At 45.4% G+C, this 23460-nt stretch overlaps 1 protein-coding gene across 1 annotated transcript in view; it reads right to left on the reverse strand.

Moving 5' to 3' along the window:
• Positions 1-11652: 11652 nt before the first annotated feature.
• BRINP2 (BMP/retinoic acid inducible neural specific 2) overlaps positions 11653-23460 on the reverse strand; it is a 116860-nt gene continuing 105052 nt past the window's right edge. Inside the window, exons 5-8 of the mRNA XM_027086236.1 lie at positions 20678-20783; positions 17900-18136; positions 15215-15437; positions 11653-13640 (exon numbers count right to left, since the gene is read on the reverse strand). Of these exons, the coding sequence (XP_026942037.1) occupies positions 12524-13640; positions 15215-15437; positions 17900-18136; positions 20678-20783 (1683 nt within the window). The 3' untranslated portion in view covers positions 11653-12523. The remainder of the gene's footprint in view (positions 13641-15214; positions 15438-17899; positions 18137-20677; positions 20784-23460) is intronic.

Below are 23460 nucleotides of genomic sequence, written 5' to 3' on the forward strand. Positions count from 1 at the left end.
ATTTAGGGAAACCCTGATCTCTTGCAACCAGAGTTCGTACCAAGAGAATAAAAAACTAGGCTCAGGACTTAATCATTAAAGTAGTAGAGCTTCAGATAGGATTGAATTCTCAGCCTTAGTAACTTTCTATGCCAAATACAGCACCCTAATGGGGAAGGAGTAGGCTACTGAGACCTGTAATGGGCTAAGTAGATGTGGTTAAGGACCTTGACTTGCTGGGCCTTCAGAAGTCCCCTCCTCCCCTCTGCCTTGTTAGAAGACAGTATCCCTTCCTTTCCTTGAAAGTGATGCAGAGACCTCAAAGGAGGCATGCACCTCATGAAACAATGCTTGCCTGCTTCAGGATTAGTCCCACCGCCGCTCTTGGCAACCAATTCAATAAGGAAGACTGAATCTCAGTAAACCAGTCTAGAGATGTGATAAGCCTGCTATGGAAGGAGAGAGGGTATACACCAAAGGAGCTGCAAGGCGTGGCTAATTGGTACTTGTAGTAGCTGGTAGTATATGCATGGGACTGAACCCTGGAGTACTGGATCAAGAGGGACAGAACATAAGGTTAGATAATCAAGAGTTTATCAACACGGGAACAGTCTTCTTTTTATATGATTTGACGCAATTGCAAAGACCCAAGAGATGATACTGATCTATTGCTAGAAGGGCTTTAGAATCTGGAAAAGGCTGAGGCCCACATATTGTGAAGTAGAAATGCTAGAACTTCCATGGAGTATGGTGAAGGAATAGATCAAAAGTTTCAAAGAAGTTGGCACACTGGACTGCATATACTATATAAGGCTGGAAACCCACCAGTTGAATATGTTCCATGGGAGGGCCTGAAGGACACTCCAAGGGTCATACCGATAAGGAATACCCTGGTGAAAGTTGGATCAGCTTAGTCATGACAGTTCTCTGTAGATCAAGGCTGATGATAGGAGAGGCTAATACAGAATTGGGCTTCCTAATAGCCTGATTATATCCCCAAACAGCAAAGGTTCATTGGTGGCACTCAAACCCTCAGAAGCAAGGTAGTTGCAATTATTGTAATGAAGCAAGGTGGCCATAGATACCACATTATGTGGCAAAATCCAAGGGTCTTTGGGTTGGGCTGGAGAGGAAATTTAACCTCCAAAGAGGTATGGAGATATTAATGAGAACTTGGTGTTTTCAGAGGCAAGTTACGGGACAATTAGGCAAAGGGGATACTTCTTAGTTTATACAAGCAAAAGGTATCAAGGATGGATGATAGGAAGAGATGAGGGAAACCTCTCAAGTTAAAATTCTTGTTACTTTGTTAAGTTTCCAAACTTGAGTCAGTTCTCAGAACCAGAACACTGAGGGCAGAAAGAGATGCTGGTTTCCTATGAAAAGGGATCCTGCAATTGTATTCAGTTGAAATTCCTCTAGTCCTTCTCCCAGGGACTACAGCTATTTACTAAGTGACATGCATTTGGTAAAAGGGAATACCCAAAGTCTTCAATATGCCAAAATAGCCTTCCTGTTAGAGTTGAATCTAGGGATCAATTTGGGGAGTGTTGCCATACAGTGGTGCTGTATGAACCAGGAAATAAATGAAATTCTGGAATCCTTGGTCTGGCTCACAGTGGGTCAACAGGGTTCAAGGACACACCTGATGGTCATTTGCTGGTAAAAATTGAAATTGACATGCTTGTTATTTGGCAGAAACCCTTGGATTTAGTATTTGTTCCTTAATCTGTGGAGTAAGAAATATAGTAGTGAAAGCAGGATGGAAGTCTCTGCAACTTCCACACAAGCCAAGAGTAAATAAAACAATAATATTGCAACGTGGGGAAAATAGTAAATATTAGTGCTACCTTCAAAGAGGTAAAGAATACAAGGGTGATGATCTGTGACAAATCCCCATTTAATTCAATGGAATGTCCCATACAAAAATGGAATGAATTGCGACCAAATGATGCACTACTGCAAATCAAGTAGTGGCCCCAAATGCAGCTGCTATGCCGGACGTGATTTTACTAAAGCAGATTAATATAGGCTCCAACACATATTAAGTGGCCGTTGATCTGGTGAGTGCATTATTTTCCATCCCTATAGGAAAAGAGGACCAGACACAGTTCATATTTACGTGAGATGGACAAGAGTATACAAATATGGTCTTGTCTCAGATTATATTAACACTTTGACTCTCTGTTACATTGCTAGAAGGGGTATGAAGTGTCTGACATTCCACAGGACATCAAATTGGCCCATTATATTGACAATGTCACGCTCATCAAACCAGATGAGAAAGAAGAAGCAAGTATGTTGGAAGCCTTGGCAAAACAGATGTGCTCTAGAGGGTGGAGATTAAAGCTTCAGAACCCTAGCACATTAATGAACTATTTAAGGATCCGAAGTTGTGAAGAAAGCTAGACCATCCTCTCCAAATTAAACAACAAAATATTACATCTATCTTACACCTCCCACTACTAGGAAAGCATAAATTTTAGTAGCCTTTTCAAGTTCTAGAGGGAGCATATTCTGTACCTGGCAATACTGCTGACCCATTCACTGGGTAACACTAAAGCCTGTGAACTTTGAGTAGTGTCTCAAGCAGGAAAGCTCAGCAGAAGGACAAGGCTGTGCAGTGTTCTTGACACTTGAGTCATACGACCCAGGAGACCCTGTAGGACTTACAGCATCTATGGTGGGCGAAGACAGTGTGTAGAGTTTATGGGAAGCTCCAATAGAAGAATCACAATGTGGACCTGTGGGGTTCTGAAGAAAGTCCCTACCATCTACAACAGAGGACTGTCACCGTTAGAAAACAGTTACTGATGTGCTGCTTGGCTTTGGTAAATACAGAGCTTCTGACTATGAGATACCAATGACCTTGTGGCAAGAGTATCCATCATGAGCTGGGTTCAGTCAAAGCCACCAAGTCATAAGGTGGGGCTAGCCCTGCAGCAATCCATTCTAAGATGGATATGGTACATCCAAGATTGGGAAATATCAAAGCTGGAGAGCACAAGGAAGCCAATCAAGCAGGTGGCCCAGAGTCAAATGCCATCCATCAGTGTTGCATTAGTGTATCTCCGATAGCTCACATCTGTGACCTACTGGGAGGCCTTTATGACCAGATAACAGAGAAGTAAAAAGGCCAACCTTTATTTCTAGTGTGGTGGTGATGGATAGTGATGAGGGCATATCCTCTCGGTGGGAAGAATGTTGATGTTAGATGCAACTAGTCATCAACTCTGGGTAGAAACAGAAGTGGCCTGAAATAAAACTGTAGATAAACTCAGGGGCAGTAGTGAATGGCATGGTTGGTTGATCAAGGTCGTGAAAGGAGAAAGATTGGAAAATCGAAGACAAAGAGGCCTAGTAAAAAGGCATGTGGATGAAAGTGGACAGGAAGTGTGAAGGTTTTTGAACTGCATGTTAACATTCAGCAGAGAACTTCTACTGTGGAAGAGGTACTAAACAGTTAGAATGAGTTGGTCAGCTGGTGAAAGCCAGCATCTGTCGTTAGTCACTGTGATGTTGGCACAATGGAGGCGTGAACTAAATAGTCCTGGGAACAAGTATGAAGGCTATGTGTGGTTTCCCATGCCGATCTGATTACTGCTGCTGTTGAATGGTCCTTGGAGGCAGCTGAGAACTTTGAACAAACGCTTTAGAGTACTGATTATTCTCACCTTTTTACTGTGTTAGCTTTTGGAGGCATTTGTGTGCCCACAAATAGTGTTGAGACTGATAGGTTTTTCTGTAGGCCAATCTGACTCTGCAGTAAAACAATTTTCTCAGGTGCTCCCAGTAAGATCATTCAAAAAAAATTATTTTTCTTTCACAGGAGGCAACAAGAGCAAGAATGCATCTTGATAGCAAAAGCAAGAATGTATAGGCTGAAGAAGAGTCATTAAGAATAAAGGGCGTAGTAAGACTACGTTTGAAAATGATATGCCCTTGTAAATAGAAAAATTTAAGGAATCCTCCAAAAATATTTAGAACTTATTAGTTCAGCAAGGTTTCAGGATATAAGATCAATATATGGAAATCAATTGTAGTTCTATACACAAACAATGAAAAATCCAGAAATGAAATTAAGGAAATAATCCCATTTATAATAGTATCAAAAAGGATAAAATATTTAGGAATTAATTTAGCAGAAGTCTGAGAATTTAAGACCAAAAAACTACAAAATATCATCAGAAGAGATTAAAGATTTAAATGGAAAGACGTGCCATCTTTATAAATCAGAAGATTTAGTATTGTTAAGATGGCAATACTCCACAAATTGATTTACAGATTCATCACAATCCCTATCAAATTTCAGCCGCATTTTTTGCAGAAAATGACAAGTTGAACTTCAAAAACCCCAGAATAGTAATAACATCTTGACAAAGAAAAAGTTGGAGGTCATACATTTCCTGATTTCCAAACTGACTTCAAAGCTAGGCTAATAAATACAGTGTGGTAACCGGCATTAAGATAGACATACAGAGCAATCGAATGGAATTGAAGGTTTAGAAATCAAGCCATACATTTATGATCGATAAATTTTCAACACATGTGCTAAGACAATTCCAGGGGGGACAAATCTTTTCAACACACGTTGGGACAAGTGGATATACACATACCAAAGAATGAAGTTGGACCCCCTTCTCAAACTACATACAAAAATTAACTCAAAATGGATCAGAGGTCTAAATGTAATAGCTACAACTAAAAGACTCTTAGAAGAAAACATAGCTGTAAATCTATGTGACCTTAGATTAGGCAATGGAGTTTTAGATATGACACCAAAGCAACGAAAGAAAAGAATAGATAAATTGGACTTCATCAACATTTTGAACTTTGTGCTTCAAAGGAACACTTTCAAGAAAGTGAAAAGAAAATCATACATATTATATGATTCTATTTATATGAAATGCTCAGAATAGGCAAATCTATAGAAACAGAAAAGAGATTAGTGATTGCCAAGGACTGAGGGGTCAGGGAGGAATGCAGAGTGATGGCTAATGGATAAAGGATTTCTTTCTTGGGCCAGGCAAATGTTCTGGAATTAGAGAGTGGTGATTGATGCACAACTTTTGGAATAAGAACTACTGAACTGTACACTTTAGAGGGGTGAACTTTATGGTTTGTGTATTATACCTCAATAAAATTCTTATTTGAAAATGAAAAGAATGAAGGGCAGGAGGGTGGATCTGGAATGTGAACATTAGGCTGACTCATCACTGTGTCTAGGAATATGTACCTAGGCTCATTCTGCCCCCATTTCTTAGAACATTACCCCACCTTTCTGCCTATCCATGTCTTCTACTTCTACTATAACTGGAATAGAAACTCTGCCTCTCTCATGTCTGTATCTAAAAATGTTATGGTAGTACTATACCCTGGTTCCCCATCAAGGAATTCAACTAGGAATCGCCTGCAATCCAGTACTTGCTAGTGGTGTGCTTAAGATGCGCTCTTTAAAAGAGACAGTCTAATGGGCATGTTAACTAGCCATTCTCTCTGATACTCCAACCTCTATCACTCTAATAGGTTACAGCATCAGAAACAATGTACCTGGGCCATGTGACCTAGGCAGGCACAGGCATTTTGGTGATGAGTGATGTTATTATATTCTCTGCTTTTTTAGAGGATCTATATAAGAAATATCTGTTTGAATGTCTTATCTATGTCTGCCACAGAACTGTAATTGAAGACCTTTTCTATTATATTACCCAGTGACCCTGATATAATGGCCCAGATGATAAACTTCTCTGTTTCCAGGAAGAAGTCTGCTTTTGCAAGTGAGTAATATATTTCTTTTTCCTTTCCTTTGCTTTCCTTTACTTCTTTCCTTCCCTTCCCTTTCCCCCAAACATAGAAACTATCTAATGTAATATCTACTGTGAGCTTGCTCTACCCTTTATATGCTTTACCTTATTTTACCATCACAACATCCTATGATATCCACAGTTATTGTCCCCCTTTTACAGATGTGCAAACTGAGGCTGAAAGAGATGAAATGACATATCCCATCCCTCACAATTGTAAATGACAGAGATGGGATTTGAACCAAAGCAGCCTGACTCCAGAAAGTATGCTAAGTCCAGCTTCTGCATTCACTTAGCTGTATAGCCTCTCCCAAGTTTTATTCTATAAGTCATCTGCAAAATTTTCAAATTAAGGGAGTGTACATACTAAATACATGTTTCTTTTTATTCCCCACACCTCTTATCTGAAAATGCTTGATAAATAACATTGATTGATTCATTCCTCCAAGTTTGAGATCCTTGGAAGAATGACCTTACATAAATTCTGGTGGCTGTTTTTATTAATGCTGCAAGGGTAGTAATCGCACAGGCTGGAAGAGAGGAGGACAGAATTGAAAACAGAAATAATTCATTCTATTTCTTAGATTAGGTGCCTAGAGGTGGCATGGTACCTTAGCAGTCTGAAGTTTGGGGCCTCTGGGTGCTTGCACATTGCTGCTGTGGATTTAATCATCTTGTCTGACGTATGTTTCTGTAGAGTGACAAGTACTCCCTGTCCCACTTATGAACAGATTTACTCTGATGGGCTTGAGGGGAAAAGCCCTTTTCTCAGCCAGCATGATTCAGCTGGTCTGTGGGGCTGCTTACCTGTAAACACATTCACAAGCAAGCTAGCTCTCAGCCCACAGAATTTTGATTTAGTTAAGTTTCCTTTTTTCTTTCTCTCCTCTCTCCTCTCTTTGCTTAGACTATTGGTATATATAGGTCAGGCACCTGCCTCCTAACTGGTTGAGAGATTAAAGACTAGGGGAGCACCAAGATTTTCATAAGTCAGGTCTGCACCTCCTGGCCAGACATCATTGACCTTTTGTTTCCTTAGCCCCTGTGCTTCCTAGGAGCCTCCTTTTTTTTTTTTTTTAAGAGTCCTGAGAACTGCAGGAAGATAATAACAGGCATACTCTCTAAGAGTTTGCCCCTTCAAGTATGGTCTTCAGACCAGCAGCAGCAGTATTGCCAGGGAGCTTCTTAGAAGTGCAGAAAATCTGGGCTCCCACAGACCTGCTGAATTCAAATTGCAGGTGAATCATACACACATTAAAGTTGGGAAGCCTTGATTATAGAACACTTCACCCTCCAGGGGAGGAAGCATCTCCTCTAGCAAACAGATCTCCCATGGCAGTGCCTTGTGTCTTGGACTGCATAACAAGGTGCTGACACGGAGCTCAGGAGCTACAAATAAGGGCACCAGCCAGATGTAGTGTGTGCCTTCAGTGGGGCTCTGCTACTGTCATTGCTCTCCTCTGCCCTCCGAGAAGGGAGGCACGCGTTACATGTTAAATCTTTCCCTCATAAATATGTAAATGATATGGAGACCTGGACGATTGCTTCCATAGTTATTAGAAGGTTCACAACAAATGTCACCCGTGTCTCTTCCAGGGAGTGATTTGCTCCCTTTCTGTGCTCTCCGTCAAGACTTCGCCCATCTCTACTTAGAGAATGCACCATTCTGCTTTGTTTATGCATCCCCATCCCTCACATTATATTGTACAATTCTTCCTGGCCCAAAAGAATACATAAAAGAAGGAAAAAGGGAGGAAAGGAAGGAGGGAGGGAGGGAGGGAGGGAAGAAATGGGATTGAGTTTTAGAGAATTGAAGGTACACATGTGTTCTGGATGTTGGAGAGTATGGAGCAAAAGTAGGGAGAGAAGCGAGTGTTCAGAAAGAGAAAGGAAAGAAAAATCTTAGGGAGGTAGGGATGAAGCTGTTGGGTTACAGATAAGGGGACAAACCAAGAATTAAGGTCGCTTAAATGTAAGTGTGGAGCCAACGTGGGAATCCAGATCTGTCTGACTGAGGGCATATGCGTGTTCTGTACCACACTGCTTTTAACATCATGAAAGGATAGCACTAGAATGTCCCTCAGTACCTGCATAGCAAACCCAACTCCCTCGTCCACAGGGGAGCAAACTCCCAGAGAAGTGGAGTGACTTGCCCACAGTTACAAAGCTGGCTGGTGGCAGAACCAGAACAAGAAACCAGAAGAAAGTTGTGTGTCTACAGCCCAGTCATACTACCTGAATTTTCCCATCTATCCTTCCACGTCTGGAGTTAAGGCCTTACTTTTGTGCCTTGGGTGGCTCCTTCGGTCCATGGCCTCTTGCTCTTCTGTTGAAAGGAGTAAGGACTCTCAGGGCATATCAGAGTGTTGCCATGGTGACTGCAGCCTAAGGCCTTTGGAGGTTAGTGGTACCCAGATACCTCTAGCTTTTACACAGAAGATGTTTTGCAGAAAGTACCAGATTTGTAAAGATATTCAAAGTCAAATTGATGGTCTCTAGAAAATAGCAAGAAATTGGAGGCAGGATGCTGTAATTAAAAAACATTGAGCTGATAGAGTCATCAGGAAACTGGAAAGCTGATCCCTCTATCTCCAGCTTAGATGGAAACATGTCTACTCTGTGTTTAAAGCTTCTCAGGGGAGAAAGTTTAATCTTTTTTCTTTCACTTGTTATAGCAACTGATTATTTTTGCTAGAACCAATCCCAGAAGATGTGAGGATATTCTAACCTCTTAGTAGTCCTCTTATGCTTCCTGGAAAATGGTCTTCCTTCCCCCACCTTCACACTCCCAAGCCCTGAACTGGGTCCCTGTCATCTCCCAGGACCCAGACGTCATTTACTGGCAGAGAGAGGTAGAGAAGGAAGCAGATTAGACTGCTATTCCTAGCCCTGCTAATAGATACAACCTTGGGAAAGTTCTTTCACCTTTTCCTCATGTCAGAAATCAGTAGACAGGACGACCTCTAAAAAACTTCCAATTCCAAAAATCTAATCCTCTATTTTGCCTGAGGGCTAAACTTCTAAGACTTATTTCTTCCTAAGGGCATTTTAATTTTCATACAAAATATAATGGCAAAAAGATCTCTTTTATATGCAAGAGAACAGACTCACATGGTGAAATGACAGACATTGGAGGTGATTTTTGGGGGCAGGACAACATGTAGGCGATGTATTCCAACCACTCGTAAGGTAGCTCTGCCCATCATGACCCCTATTTTCGTATTTGTGAAAAGAAGCCAGGGACTGGATCTGAACTCTTCCTGATATCCAGTATGTGAAGCAATCTTCATTTCTGTTTTTGGCTATGGAGGCACGAGTATGCATTATATTATCAGCAGCAGGTGTTAAATGTATTATTTAGTGTTAGAGGTATTAGTCTCGAACATTAGGGCATCAGATTAGCATTTGATGTATTAGTTCTTTGGGGTTACAATTGATGCTTGAATTTCCGATTGTTATTATCTAGTAACTGAATTGTGATTTGGCTCTTAATTCCACGATGAGTTCACCAACATTGACAAACCTAGTACTAATTAATTAATGACAATTCTTGATTTGCAACTGTGTCTGAGAAAAGATAACTCACATCTGATTATTATAGACTCTTAAGGCAATCATTTGGGGACAGCCTTTCCTTATGGCATTTCTCAGCCTAGCTTTCTGAGAAACTCATGCTGAATTCATGGTTTCAAGCTTTTAAAAGCCTCTTAAGAAATCCTGCCCATCCTTTACCCCCCCCCCCCCCCCCCCCCCGCCGACTTCCTCCACCTGCCTTGTGGAAGCCAAGTCTTTGGTCTGCTGCTTTGATCCAAGCTCTTCTACACCAGATACCCCATCACTGCCTTGGAACGGAGGAGTCAGACATCTGTCACAGATATCAGGTAAGTAGGTCAAATATAAACATGTCTACTACTGTAATTAATTATTAATGTCTTTTAGACCCTCTATCAATATGGTACTTGCTTCTGGGCTCAGAAGGGCACTCCTAAATATTTACCAACGTGTAATAGTACTTTTAGATGGAGTTGATACACTCAGCTTCATGGTTTAAACCTTCCAGCAGGCAAGCAGTGGAAATCTTTGTAACTAGATGCATATATTTCTAAAACCATATCATACCAGCATCTTCCCAGAGCCTTCCTAAGACAAGGAGTCTGAGGTAAGGAGATGCAGCATCCTTCCTAATAACTCTATAGGTGGGCTTTTCCCCCGGTCTGCTCTCTGATTCAGAGACTGACAGCTGAGGGTTCCCACCCCTCAGCTGTGCGACTGGCTCAGGTGGGATGTGCGCCCTCGTGTACTGACTCAGTTCTCACTGGGACAACTACCTTCACGCTACTGAGGATGCAACTGCTAATTTTGTGCACAGCGCTTTCTCAATTGCTTTCCTCCCCACTCTGAATATTGCTGTGCACGGTGTGCCTTTAGTTTGTGGGTGAAAGCCTCTGCCCACCCACTCCTACAGCATATAGATATGCACACTCAGAATGCTACAATCAGACTCTCCTATCTGCCTTACACCTCTCAAACCCCATCCTGGGAAGGTATCAAAGCCTTCCTACCAGTTGCAACCCCTTTCCCAACAATGCACACTCCTTTGGCACATCAACACCCCCACTGATGAAAATGACATCTGTTGGTTTCATCTTCCACAGACGAGGAGCTTGACATAAACTGCCCAAAGTAAGCAGCGGCTGAACCAGAAATAGGCAGCCAATACCTGTGTTCATCCCTAAATCATTCCATCACTCTGTATTTCTACAGTAGAAGCCTTCAGGGGAGTTGTGAAGAAAGAAATGCCCCAGGCTGCTTATCTATCAAGGATTTCAGGTCCTCCTGGATGGATGGGACAGTAATAGACTGCTGAATTCCTCTCTTTGCAAAAATAAACGAAGATGGCTCTGGGCAGAGAGACATGACCATCCTTTCTGTCTCCCAATTCATTTTGTACCGACCAAGATGTACCACAGGTAAGGAATGAGGTACTTAGTATTTACATGGTGACTTTCGCCTGAATAAGATGGGGGTTGTCATGACTACACATTGTACTTGGATCATGTGGAGAACAGACAGAGAATTGGTTCTCCAAAAGATCTGCTATAAAATGCTTCTCATACCACCTGGGGGAGGCACTAAGGGAGAATGATGCATTGTTCTGTGTGGCTTATGTCAAACCTGACTTTTAGGCTGGGAAAGTAGTCATCAGACAGAATGGAGAAAACCAAGGCCATGTCTGCATGGTTCCCAATTTCCTCAAAGGCAATCCCAGACCATAAGATGCAGAAGATGAAAACTTCTCCTGATGTCCACAGCAGTGCAGGCAAAGAGAAACCCCTGTTAGCAGGCATTTGCCCTAGGCACAGAGGCTACAGTTCTCCTGGAAAGCAAGAACTTCTCTACTACTCTCCTGATAGTGGCCTATCCTGGTTGTCAGACCTGTGTTAGCCCTCACACCTGGGAAAAAAGGAGGTGGGCAAGCCAGGTAACTCTCTGGAGTTTTGCCTCACTCCATTCTTTATTTAATGTCAATTTCTCTCTCTCTCTCCCTCTCCCTCTCCCTCTCCCTCCCTCCCTCTCCCTCTCCCTCCCTCTCCCTCTCCCTCCCTCCCTCCCTCCCTCCCTCCCTCTCTCTCTCTCTCTCTCTCTCTCTCTCTCACACACACACACACACTCAAGCCAGACATGCATGCACTTGTGTGTACACAGATCAACCAGCCTCCTACATAGCAATAGCCTCCATCCATGGACACCCAATTTTTAAAAATCCAGGCAGCCCAGGGAACTATACTCTTTTTTTCCCCTCTCTTTTCTCTCTCATTTTTTCCCCTAAAAAACAGCCTTTTTAAAACATATATATATTAAACCAGGCAAGTTTTTACTCATACGTTCATGTGGCTGGAGCAGATTGACAAGAAAAACAATCACAAAATAAATATTTTTTGTTTTTTTGTTTTTTAAAAAGAACATTTCCTTATACATTGTCTCTAACTTGACAGAGCTGCTTTCTTGGACAGAACAGATGCTGTTGGGAGAGGAGCTCTGGCTGGACCACAAGGGGAACGTGGAGCCAGCCAGGCCCTGACACTGGGGAGGCCAAGGAAGCAAGGGGGCCAAGGGAGAGGGAGGGCAGCAGGGCTGCCTGGCTGCCCTGAGTGGTCCTCCGTGGGTGTCGCTTCCTGTTTCCCCAAGGGAGCTGGCTTGAGGAACGGTCTGTGTCTGGAGGGCTCAGAGGAGGCAGCGAACAAAAAGTAAGAACCACTGTGGGGAATCATGAAACAACGCCATTTAAGAAATCTGGCTAAAAAGAATACAAAAGTGACTCCACGGAGGGGGAGGCGGTGCTCCCACCTCTCCCATTGTTGTTCCCTCTTGCTTTCTTGAATGCTGAGAATCACTTTTAAGAATTTGTGTGTTGCACAGTTGGGCTGGTTCCTTTTCTGAAGCTCTCCCTGGCTCCCTCTCCTTCAACTGCATTCATGAGAAAGCACCGGCTTCACAGACACAAGGCTGCTGAGTGCTCGCCTCCCCTTGTGAATGTGTGCGCGTGTGCACACGCGTGGTGTGTGCATGTGTGCGGCGGCTGTTTCCTTCTCTCCTGCCTGCTTCAGTTCAAGCCCCGAGTCCCATCTGCTGGGTGCAGTCTTAAGGGAACACCCCGTTGGCACTAAGGTGAGGGCTTAGATCTTTGCACCCCGGATTCATGGATCCCCTCCCTGCCCGGCACTGGAGTGGGTCCCCCATTAGCTACAGAGTTTGCCTGTCTCATACTCCACAGGGTTTGGCAGCTTGGAGTTGAAAGCCCTCAGAGACGACTGGATCCTGCCCACCTCATTGTTGGCCAGTTTGAGCCGATGCCGGAGCAAGCAGGAGAAAAGGTCAAGCCGCACCTTGCCAGGTGGGGAAAGCTGGTTGACCCGGTCCCTAAGCTCGATGAGCTGCAAGAGGGCAGAGTCCTGGGAACCTTGAGTATACGGGTAGTCTAACTGGAGAATTAAGTCCCGGATGGCATCCGGGTCAAAGGGCAGGCTGTAGCCAAAGACCTGCAACGTGTTGATTTTCATGTAGCCCAAGTTCTTGGAGGGGTCGGTCATCTCCAGAGGCTCGTAGTAGATCGTCTCATTGGAGCTGTCGTCCAGGGACTTGATTCGGCTCCGCAGGTAAACATGGACTGTCTCAAAGAAGGTCTTCCACCTGTTGCCCAAGGTAATAGTCCAGTTTTGGCACTGGGCAGCAGCATCCACATTAGTCCTTTCCCAGTCTGGGAAACTGCCCTCGTTCACGGGCATGAACCAGCTCTCAGAGTGGCTGCCCCCAAAGGGGTTGACGTAGATGGCCATGACAGGCTCCAGGGTGCTGTTCTTGGTGAGGCAGATCTGCAGGGACAGGGCCAGCATCACGTGCACCAGCCCGGGCTTGTACTTGTTGCTCTTCAGGGTGAGCAGCATGCGTTTCCTCCAGGAAGGGTCGAACCAGCTGCCCAGGCGCATGTCATTGCTGATGAAGATGGAATGCACCTCGATGCGGCTGTCCCACTTCTGCAGCAGGTACTTCAGCTCCAGGTCCTGCAGGTCTGTCTCCAGCCCCAGAAAGTTCTCCAGCGACTCGGCCACCTCGGGGCGGCACAAGCCCTGGGCGAGCACGTAGCCTGGGTTGCAGCTCCCACAGCGTGTGCTGTTGTCTGGGGCACAGTGGGCACAGGCGGGCCCTTCGCCCAAGGCACAAGGGATGGGGCCCTGGCAGGAGGACTGGTCGTAGGGGCAGGTGCAGCTGTGGCTCTGTTCCAGGAAGGTGCCAGGGAAGGTGCTCTCTCCACAGTAGAGGAGGGACTGGATACGGTTCCACCAGTAGGACAAAGACCTTTGGGAGGGGGGATAAAAATGAAGCAAGAGTCATAGGAAGCCACACACTGCTGCTTCCCTGAGGGTGGCAGGAGATTTGACTAATAGGTGATAAGGAAGATACAAGCCCCAGGTTCTCTGAATGACAGAAACCCTACTTTACCCCTTTGGGATAACCAAACAAATTACTTCCTCCCTCCAAAGTACCACCTCATTCCCTTATTCAAAAGCCTACAGAAGATCTGCAGCGCCTTTCGTATCCAATCTAGTTTTCAGCCTCTTAAATAAGATCTTCCAACAACTGGCTCTCCAAACTTTCCAATGTCATGCCAACCTCTTTCCCCCTTCACAGTCTCTGTCCTTTCTAGAAACCTCCCACCAAGGATAGGACTTTTCTATGGCTGGCTCCCTCTTAAGGTTTAGACTTCAGCTCTTAGGATACCTCCTCAAAGAGGTCTTCAGCCACTCCCCTGTCCAAAGCACCGCCCAGGCCCTCTCTGTCACATCACCCTGCTTTGACGTGATTCACAGCAATGTTCATTATCAAAGTGGATTGTGTTTATTTATTGTTGACCTGTTCAGAGATGGCTTCCCTGCATATGCCGTGAAAGCAGGGACCCTGCATTATTCCCCAACGTATTCTCAGAAACTAGGATTGTTCCTGGTGCCTGGTAAGCATTTCCTAACTATGTGTTGGGGAAAAAAAAAAGAACCTTTCTCAAATGCCCTTGCCGGTCTGTCCTCTCACTCGTATGTCCCTCGTTACCTGTGCCTCAGTTAGAAGTGCACCCCTGGGTTGCTGTGAGGGCAGCGCCCCCTCCTGGAATGCTCTGGCTCACACGTACCAGCCCACTTCCATTTCCTCCCACACAATCTGGCCAAGAGGTCCTTCTCCTGGGTGGCTTTTCTCTCTGACCTTTACTATTACTAGACCATGCCTTTGATTTACGGTCCACGAACATGCTTTTAAGTGGCTGCCACATAATAATTTTATAATTTTGACGTTCCTGTATATTTATTATATCTTCTCAATTAACAAATATCCCTCACTGCTTAATATTAGGACATGCGAGGTGGACTTAATAAAGGCTTGTTGGATGCACGTGTGAAGGAGCAGATGGAGGCATGAGGGCCTGTGACAATCCAGCCCCACTCTGTTCCCGAGGGCACAGGCCCTCAGCTCGCTTCCCTCCTATGACTCAGAGCAGAGTCACTTGCTGGAAACAATCTATTGTGTGTGTTTCTCATCATACGCAATTGGTCTGAAAGCTTTAACTCCACCCTTTTCTTTCCTAAAAGACTTACTAAAAGAGAAATGAGTAAGTGAGAATTAGAGTATTATTAGAATAACATTCGAATCGACTATAATTTATATAAAAGTAAAATTAGCCTCTCTGTTTTTTCTCTCTCTCTCCCACTTCAGATGCAACTCATAACTGAGAATGACACGCAAGTATGTCAAGATAACAGGAGACGCTAACAGGCCGTGTGTGCGTCAGCATTCCCAGCTCTGCTGTGTTGGACAGGGGCCCTCCCCGGCCTCAGTGGCTGTCATGGGTGACGCGCTCTGGCTCGGGCATCTGGGGCGCTCACCTCTCCTTGGGCAGGCGGAAGCGGGGCTGCCGGTGACAGCGCTTGCAGAGGTTGAAGAGCCGGCGGACGATCCGATGGGTCTTCTTGAACAGCACTTTCAAGCTGACTCCCAGCTGCTGGTAGCGGTGCTGGAGGCTGGTGTCCATGGCCCAGAACTGGGAGATGGCTGTGGAGTTCAGGAACCTGTCGTCCGGCAGCCGCTTCAGCAGGGCCTGGAATTCCTCTGTGGGTAAGAACACGAGAGCTGAGCTGAGGGGCACCTGAATGGGTGCCCATCAGGAGGACCTCCCCCTCCCCCCAGACCCAGCCCGCCCTTCAGTCACTGTATGAGAAAGGAGGCTTCACATCCACCCTCCCGGGCCCTTCTATTTCTTTCTTTTCAAACATCCTTATTCAGAGATGATTGACATACCTTAAGATATGGATTCTTTCCCAACCTTCCTGTTTCTAATATGCTTCTGAATTTCAAAACACATCTCTGTCACCACCCACAGAGCCAATGACCTTGGGATGCATCTCTCTTGCCCTTTATACCGCCTTATAATTCATGCACAATCTTCTTCAATCACACCACCGCACCCTTAGGGAAGGTGTGAGGCATTCATGAAGGTGAGGGCGGACAAGACTGGCAAATGCAGACACAGAAGAGGGAGCACCCAGCTCAGAAGTCTTCTTAGAAGCCTTTCAGTCCCTGAGACCAGCCTCTTCCCTCCATGTCCTTCTCTCTGACTCTAGGACACCTTTCCTCTCTTGAGATTTACCTCTTGGCCAGACACCCATTCTTTCTTGAAACTAACCCGGAAGCAATGTGCTTTCTGGTTCTTAGCTCCTGCTGCAAGTCTGAGTCCTCCTCAGAGCTTCCTGGGCACAATGTGTTTTCTGAATTCACGCTCAGATCTCTGTCTATGCACCTGCTTTTACTTGGAACCTGCAGCCATCACGTCTCCTGATGGGGGTCTGGACAGTCCTCCTTCACTCACTGGCAGTAATCCATAGTGCTGAAAGCCCAAAGTCCTTTCCCACACCCTCTAGCATTACCTAACGCATCCCACCACCATTGGTCCAATGCAGCTGGGGGGCCGGAATATGATACTCTCCTTAGCAACTGAATGCCTTGTTTAAGACCTGAGATGGCAATGCCTGGAGCCTCAGTTCATTCTGATTTCTCAAGTCCCTGGTTCTTCATCCCCCACCCAGATGACTGGAAAAATCACACCTAGTAATGACATTAACAACTAGTAGTGTGTGCATAGTTCTTTTTATGAAACACTTAGGTATACAAAACAGCACAGAGAATAACAAGATAAACTCCCATGTGCCCACCACCTAGAGTTTGCCATTTTGCCATATTGAATTCAGATTTTTTTTAAAAAGAAATATGGCAAAGCAAATATACTTGAAGGCCTTAAACTTCCCCCTCCATCTTTATCTAGATGTAACTACTCTCTTGAATGTTTTATTACTATCATATATTTTTTAACGTTTTCTAAAAATCTATCCATAAAAATACTAAGTATTGGCTAGTATGTTTTAAACATCAAATAAATAGTACTAAATATGTATTATATTTAATGTTATTACAGTATTACATATAAATGTTATTTAAATACAATTATGTATATATAATACATAACCTTTTTCATTTGCTTTGTTTTATCCAGTATTGTTTTTTTGAGATACATCCATATAACTATTATTCATTTAATACTGAAATGTATGAGCGTATCACGCAGAGTTCTTTATACTTTATCTACATTGCTCCATATGGGCCATCCATCCACCTATTATTATCATTTTCCCTCATTTACAGATGAAGAAATGGAGGCACTGAGGAGCTTCAGGGCTAAAGCAAAGTTAGACAAAGGATCAGTAATAGAGTGTGTGAGGTCTGTCCAAGATGTTATAACAAAATACCACAGACTGGGTGGCGTAAACAACAGAAATGTATTTTCAGAGGCCAGAAGTCCAGGATCAGGAGGCTGCTGGCAGGTTCTGGTGAAGGCCCTCTTCTGGGTTGCAGATGGCAAAATTCTTGCTGGGTCCTCACATGTTGGAAGAGGTAAGGGATCTCTCTGGGGCCTCTTTTATATGAGCACTGATCCCGTTCATGAGGGCTCAGCCCTTAGGACCTAATCAAATCCCAAAGTCCCCACCTCCTAATACCATCACCTTGGGCATCAGATTTTCCACATATGAATTTGAGGGGATACAAACATTCAAGCCATAACACGGAATAAGAACTCAAAACCAAGCCCTCTGAATCTCAGTCTCAAGGTGACATTGATATCAGTTATACCTGCAATAAGCAATCACCAGCATGTACTAGGTGCCTCCTAGAAACATGCCGTGTGCCTCATTCATTCAACAAATATTCACTGTGCACCTTGTGTGCAGGCACTGTGGAATCTGTGGCAAACAAGACAGACAAGGCCTATGGCCTCAATTATATTTACCTTAGCTTATTAAGTCCTTGAAACGCATCACTTTGGTAGGTATTAGGTCTGTTTGCATATACAAAAAAAGAAAATGAGTTCAGACTTGGGGTGGTCATATAACCTGCTGGAGGTCACCCAGCCAGTTAAGTGGCTGAGCCAGGAGCCAAGCTGAGCGCCCCGGGTTCTTACCCCGTACCTCTCAGCCACCTCCCATTGACAGGGAGGAAATCTGGGCTGACTGACTGCTCACCTGACTCCTCAAACTGCTGGTTGTGAGTCACCCAGGAGTCCTGGATCTGCAGCAGGCTGTCCTCCATGGCCTGGATGTCAGCGTCAGGACAGTTGCATTCTGGGAAGGTGGGGCTGCACTTGCACCAACAGTCATTCTCCTTGCAGATGAGCTCGCCCTCAGAGCTGCATGTGATGTAGCTGAGCGCAGCGGTCACGAAGCGCTCCCGCAGGTACTCGGGCAGCAGCACCTGCAGGCCTAAGGAAAGGACGAGTCGGGGAACTGCCGGGCAGGGCCAGGGAGTACTCGGTTTCCCACACCCAAGGCTGCAGGATCCCCAGCTGGGGTTCTGCTGACTTGTGCATGCTGGGCCCAAGAATGGCCACCCCAGGCCCCGATCCTGCTGAGCTGGTTGGGACACAGGGTTATTGCTGTCCCAGTGACAGATGGGGCACGTCAAAGCTCAAGGCTTAGTCAAACCCCTCACATCAGCCAAATTGAGAGCGTGCATATCATATGAACGGGCTTATTGGCTACGTGTCAGCATTTCTAGAATGGAAATGGGAAGATGTTTCAGATAAAGGAAGAGCTTATAGCCCTCGTGGGGGAAGAATCAAGGCTTGATGGGCTTTTTTGCTCTGCCTCCAATTGCCATCCTGTTTCTAGCTTCTCTGAGGTGAGAGGCAGGCCTCCTAGGATACTTCTGAATGCTGACCCTCCTGGGCCTCCCACCTTAGCCCCGATGACCAAGGAGGCTGTCCTGCTTAGGAGGTAGGGACAAGGTGGTGTGGGTACACAGTGGCCAGGCACTACAGCAAGCACTTTCCATATACAACTACAAGCAACACTGTGGTCGTACTGAGGCTCTTATAATGAGGAAATCCCAGTCCAGTGACCACGGTGACCTGCCCAAGTCACAGTGCCGGGAAAGTCAGCTTGGTGTCAGACCCTGTCCTTGTCCCATTGGGTCATACTGCATAACTGGGACTGGCTGCCTATCTCAGGGTTTAACCCTTAACGCGATGTGAAAGCAAGATGGCGACGGATGCCCCAAGTTCAGTTGAGCCTGGATAGATATGAATGTCTCTCAGCTCTCTTTTCTAATTAGCTGCCTCTGGTCTTGAATATAACCCACTAAATTGCTCCAAGCTTCCGTTTTCCTACCCATCTGTGGTGGATATTGGTTCACCAGCAGCAGAACAGACTCCTAGTTGGCTTCAAGCCACACAGGGCGGCTGTTGGAAGCATATCCAGAGGTGAATGAAGGACGGGCATGCCTTTGGTTGCAGCCCAGCCCGGTTCGAGGTCAGACCTGCAGGAGGCTCTCCCAGCAGGGACACTGGGAGAAACTGTGCCAGGAGAGGGAGGGACGCGAGGACTTCTGGACGGGATGAGCTCCCCTTTCATCAGATATCTGCCAGCTCTTTATTGTCACACCCTTGACCTTGTCCTTGGCAGGAAGTCAGAGAGCCCAAAGTACGTAACCCAGTCTCGGCAGACCTCAAAATATAATTTAGAATTGCAGCCGTGGTAGATGTTTGTTGTTCTTGTTTGTGATCTACCTCCTGTTCTGAACGGCTGCTAAACCTTCCTTTCTTGACGATGTGCCCACAGTGGCACTTGAGCAGCCCTCCCCATGCACGCTGTCCACACACGCTTGCTTTCAACACTCAGCCCTCTCCAAGTCCTTTCCTTTCACCTCCCCCATTAGCTCCCTCCTCCTCCTAGCATTTCCTATTGCTACAAAATAAGTGCCCCGAGCAATGTCTGCATGAGTGATGGGCTATAAAATTAAATAGCATAAACTATTCCAAATGAACCACCAGACACTCTGAACTTCAGCCCATCCAGGGACCTAAGAGAAGAGGGATGCTAATTGCATTGGGCGGCTTTAAATACAGGAGTCTTTTCCTCCTTTTTGTATGCTTCTTGATGCCTAAAGCACTGAGGGGTTACGTCTGGCTCAGGTTGCCTGGAATTTGTAATCATAGATCCTGGGTGACGGCTATCGATTTTATAATACCAAGACAATAATATCCTAAACAGAGTCCAACTCAGGCCTTAAGAAGAATGAACTTTTCCCATTGCCAAACAGCTCTGTCTGAATCAGTTTGCATGGCTCTGCCCCCAGGATGCTTGGGGGACAGACAGCAGGAGCTGAGTGCCTCCCCTTATCTCCCAGCTCCAGACCTAGGGTCGTTCCCCTTCCTTTCGCTTTTCTGTTTCTGCCTGTTCTGTCCCCAGTTAAGGCTCCTATTCTTCTCAAACTCTTCTCCTGGCTTTGATCTCCCATTGAAGACTGCAGACTAGTAACAGAAAGCAGGGAACACTCTCAGGGTAACCAATGGTCCCACAGTTTGTGTAGCTCTTAGTCAAGCTAGAGACGGTACCCCATAACCACTCTGCAAAGGCCAGCTACTCCCCAATGTGTACTTAGGATAAAGCAGAGGGTTCTTTGGACAACAAAGGAGATCGCCAACGAGATCAATGTGTATGATGATGGATGTGCTGTTGCTGTAGGATAGTGACAGAGGTCCTGGGAAGGATGGGAGGTGGGAGGATTTGGGTGTCCAGTGGTTTGAGCAATGGTCGAGGTATAAAGTGAACCACGTCAGAAGTTTTCTCAAAAGAATGATGGAAAGTTGTTAAATACAAGTTCCAGAACTAGTGGTAGTTCTTGTCTTCAGAAGGGTTTAGCCAAATGGGGCAGGCAGGACTTTTTCCTTTTGGTGACCTAAGTTGTTGTTGTTGTTTTTTTACCGTGTATGGAAAGTGTAAAAACGTCACAGGGCTCCTTACCGAGTAACTGCACTTTGTTCTCCGGACTCTGTACCAGGACAGAGCTGACCGAGTCCAGGTTGTCGTAGTTGCTGCAGCCCAGGGGACCGGTCCTGGTCTCCGTGACCTAGAGAAGGAAGGGCAGGGGGTGGGTTTATATAACAAGCTGAGACCTTCCCTTTGCACTTCCCTTTTCCGGTCAGCCAATCTCAGGCTCTATGTCCTGTCCTGGACCAGCCCAAGGAAAGGCATGTATCTCCCTACCCCAGGAGCATAAAGCCACTTTTTCCCTTGTTCTAAGACAGGGAGTATCAGTGGTATAGGGCTGGCGGCAGGAGTTGTACATAATTGGAAGCCTTTCAGAGGGAGCCAGAGGGAATTTGAGTCTGGGAAGAGGAAACTCAACGTAGGCAGTGGAAGCTGGAACCTTTGTGTTGGAGTTCCCCCTTCTCCTCCCCCAGAGGAAGAAAGGAGGGCAGATGAGGATGCTGTCAGCCCGCTGGCAAGCCCAGCTGCATCCACTTGATGTGATGCTCACAGGCTTTAGGGATCCCGAAGATGAAAAGCACTAGAGAAATATGAGTATTATTATTAATATTAAACATTTAAATCCCACCTCTGCACTGAGACGTCCTTAGAGAAAATCAGCCATGGGCTTACTGCATATTTTAATAAGCATATTAAATATACATAAACTCTTATAGCTATGTAATATTCCAAAACACCGCAGTCATTTTAAAATATTATAAAGTTGGCCTATCGGTTTTTCCCTGATGTTTAAAGTATAAGATGAAAAATGGGGAGCTTTAAATGCACTGAAATAATTATGTAATAAGAATGATGGGGACCCGAGGCCCTTTCTTCTCAGGATCTCCAGAGGCTTTGCCAAAAATCAATCAACCAATCAACGAGTATTTATTGGGCAGCCACTGTTCAATTCCCTACCATTTAGCAAACATTCACAGAGTGCCTTTCTCGGAGTTCTTCAAGGAAATTGGCCCTGAGACCTCTGACCTTCTCTCCTAGCTCCGGGCACCTCGGCTCCGCAACAAGCATACAACTTGCAGTTTTCCATCCTTTTCTGCGAGTATTTAGTTAAAGCCTGGGTCCTCCACACACTAAAGGCTCTACAGAGGTAAGCTCATAGTTATTTTGCTCACGAGGTTGTCAACAGCACTCAACAGGGTGCCTGGCGCATAGCAGGTACTCAATAAATTAGAGAATGTATGAGTAATCTGTTCCAGGCTTCCGGGGGTGGAGAGGTGTGCACAAAGGTGTACAAGTTATGTAGTGTGTCCTCCAGGAGGTTACACCCTGTGGGGGAGGCAGGTACACATACAACTGACTGATACACATCCACATCGAGCAGGCGCAAAGTGCCACGAGGAGCCCTGAGGAAACCTCAGCTCTAAACAAGAGAAGGAGTTGCAGAGGGGACACCAACTGAGTTGGTCTTTAAAGATGAGTAGAAAGTGGACAAGAAGAGAAGGGAGGGAAAGTACTCTGAGAAAAAGAAGGGGCAGCATCCCTGGTGGTCCAGTGGTTAGGACTCTGGGTTTTCACTGCTGAGAGGCCGGGTTCAATCCCTGGTTGGGGAAAACTAAAACCAGGGATTGAATGGCACGGCCAAAAAAAAAAAGAAGGGGCAGCATGATCTACAACCCATGGGCTGGAAAGTGTGTAGTGTAACTGTCTGCCGTCCTACTAGTTACCGTGGTGAATACCAAAGTGTAAGTGACATGTTTAAAGAGAATTTAGTATACTTGGTCTTAAAAAATACACATGGAAGAGAGTAATTAAGTGAGAGATGGTATGACACAGACTAATACAGTAAAGAGAGAGACGGGAGAGAACCTTGTAGCTTAAAGCAGTCTGAGAAGGCTTCATGGAGAAGGTGATATATAAATTGGTCTTGAAGGATGAGGAGGGGTGCGAGGGAAGGGGGGATTTGGGAGAAAAAGTGGTAACTGCAGACCAAGACCAAGGGGAAGCAACAGACACAGTGCATGAGAGGCAGCAAGACCCAGCATGAATCGGGGACGGGATCAAGGCCATGACAGAGGCAGGAAACCTCTGCACAGTTTCCAAGTTCATCCTCCAAGATCATGCCATTTAACCTTCCCACTAACTCTGAGACAAATCCCACTCCTATCACTCTTCAAAGAAGGAAACCAAGGTTCTGGGAGTTACAGTACCCGAGACCACAGAGCGGCTGAGTAGCTGAAACAGGGTTTTGACTTTTTAGTCCTCAGACTCCAGTTCAAAGCCCCGGGCCTCCTGTGAGGGCACGTCAAAGGGCTGCAGAAAATTAAAATGAGGTAAACCCGTTTAGATAATATCACCCTAAAAAACAAGTGTAAACAGACCAGTTCATCCAAAGTATTTTAGTGATCTGCCCTCTCTTCAGAATGTGAACATGGAGTAAGACAAATTGTATACACTTTAGATATTATTATCCCATATTACAGATAAGGAAACCAAGGCCAGATAGGTTAAATGATTTCTTCAAGGTCACACAGCTAGTCACCTGCAGGGCTACGATTCATTTGACTCATTCGTTTATTCTTTCACTCATTTATTCATCTATTACATATTCAAAGAGAATCCGAAACTCACAGTAAGACAGCCACTACCATAAGGAGTTTACAGACAAGGAAACATGTTTCTATAATCCTGGTGCTCCACGTGAGCCTACCTCCCTCCACAGGTGGGCACTTGGTGCTGAATGATGTCTCTGTATTGAGTGAGTTGGTGAGTGGCTAGTTGTCAAACTGCAGTGGGAAGGCAGAGTCAGGCTTATGTCA

Source organism: Aethalodelphis obliquidens, unplaced genomic scaffold (genome assembly GCF_003676395.1).
Source record: "Aethalodelphis obliquidens isolate GAN/ISIS:26980383/991018 unplaced genomic scaffold, ASM367639v1 scaffold55, whole genome shotgun sequence".
NCBI classification, from domain to species: Eukaryota; Metazoa; Chordata; class Mammalia; order Artiodactyla; family Delphinidae; genus Aethalodelphis; species Aethalodelphis obliquidens.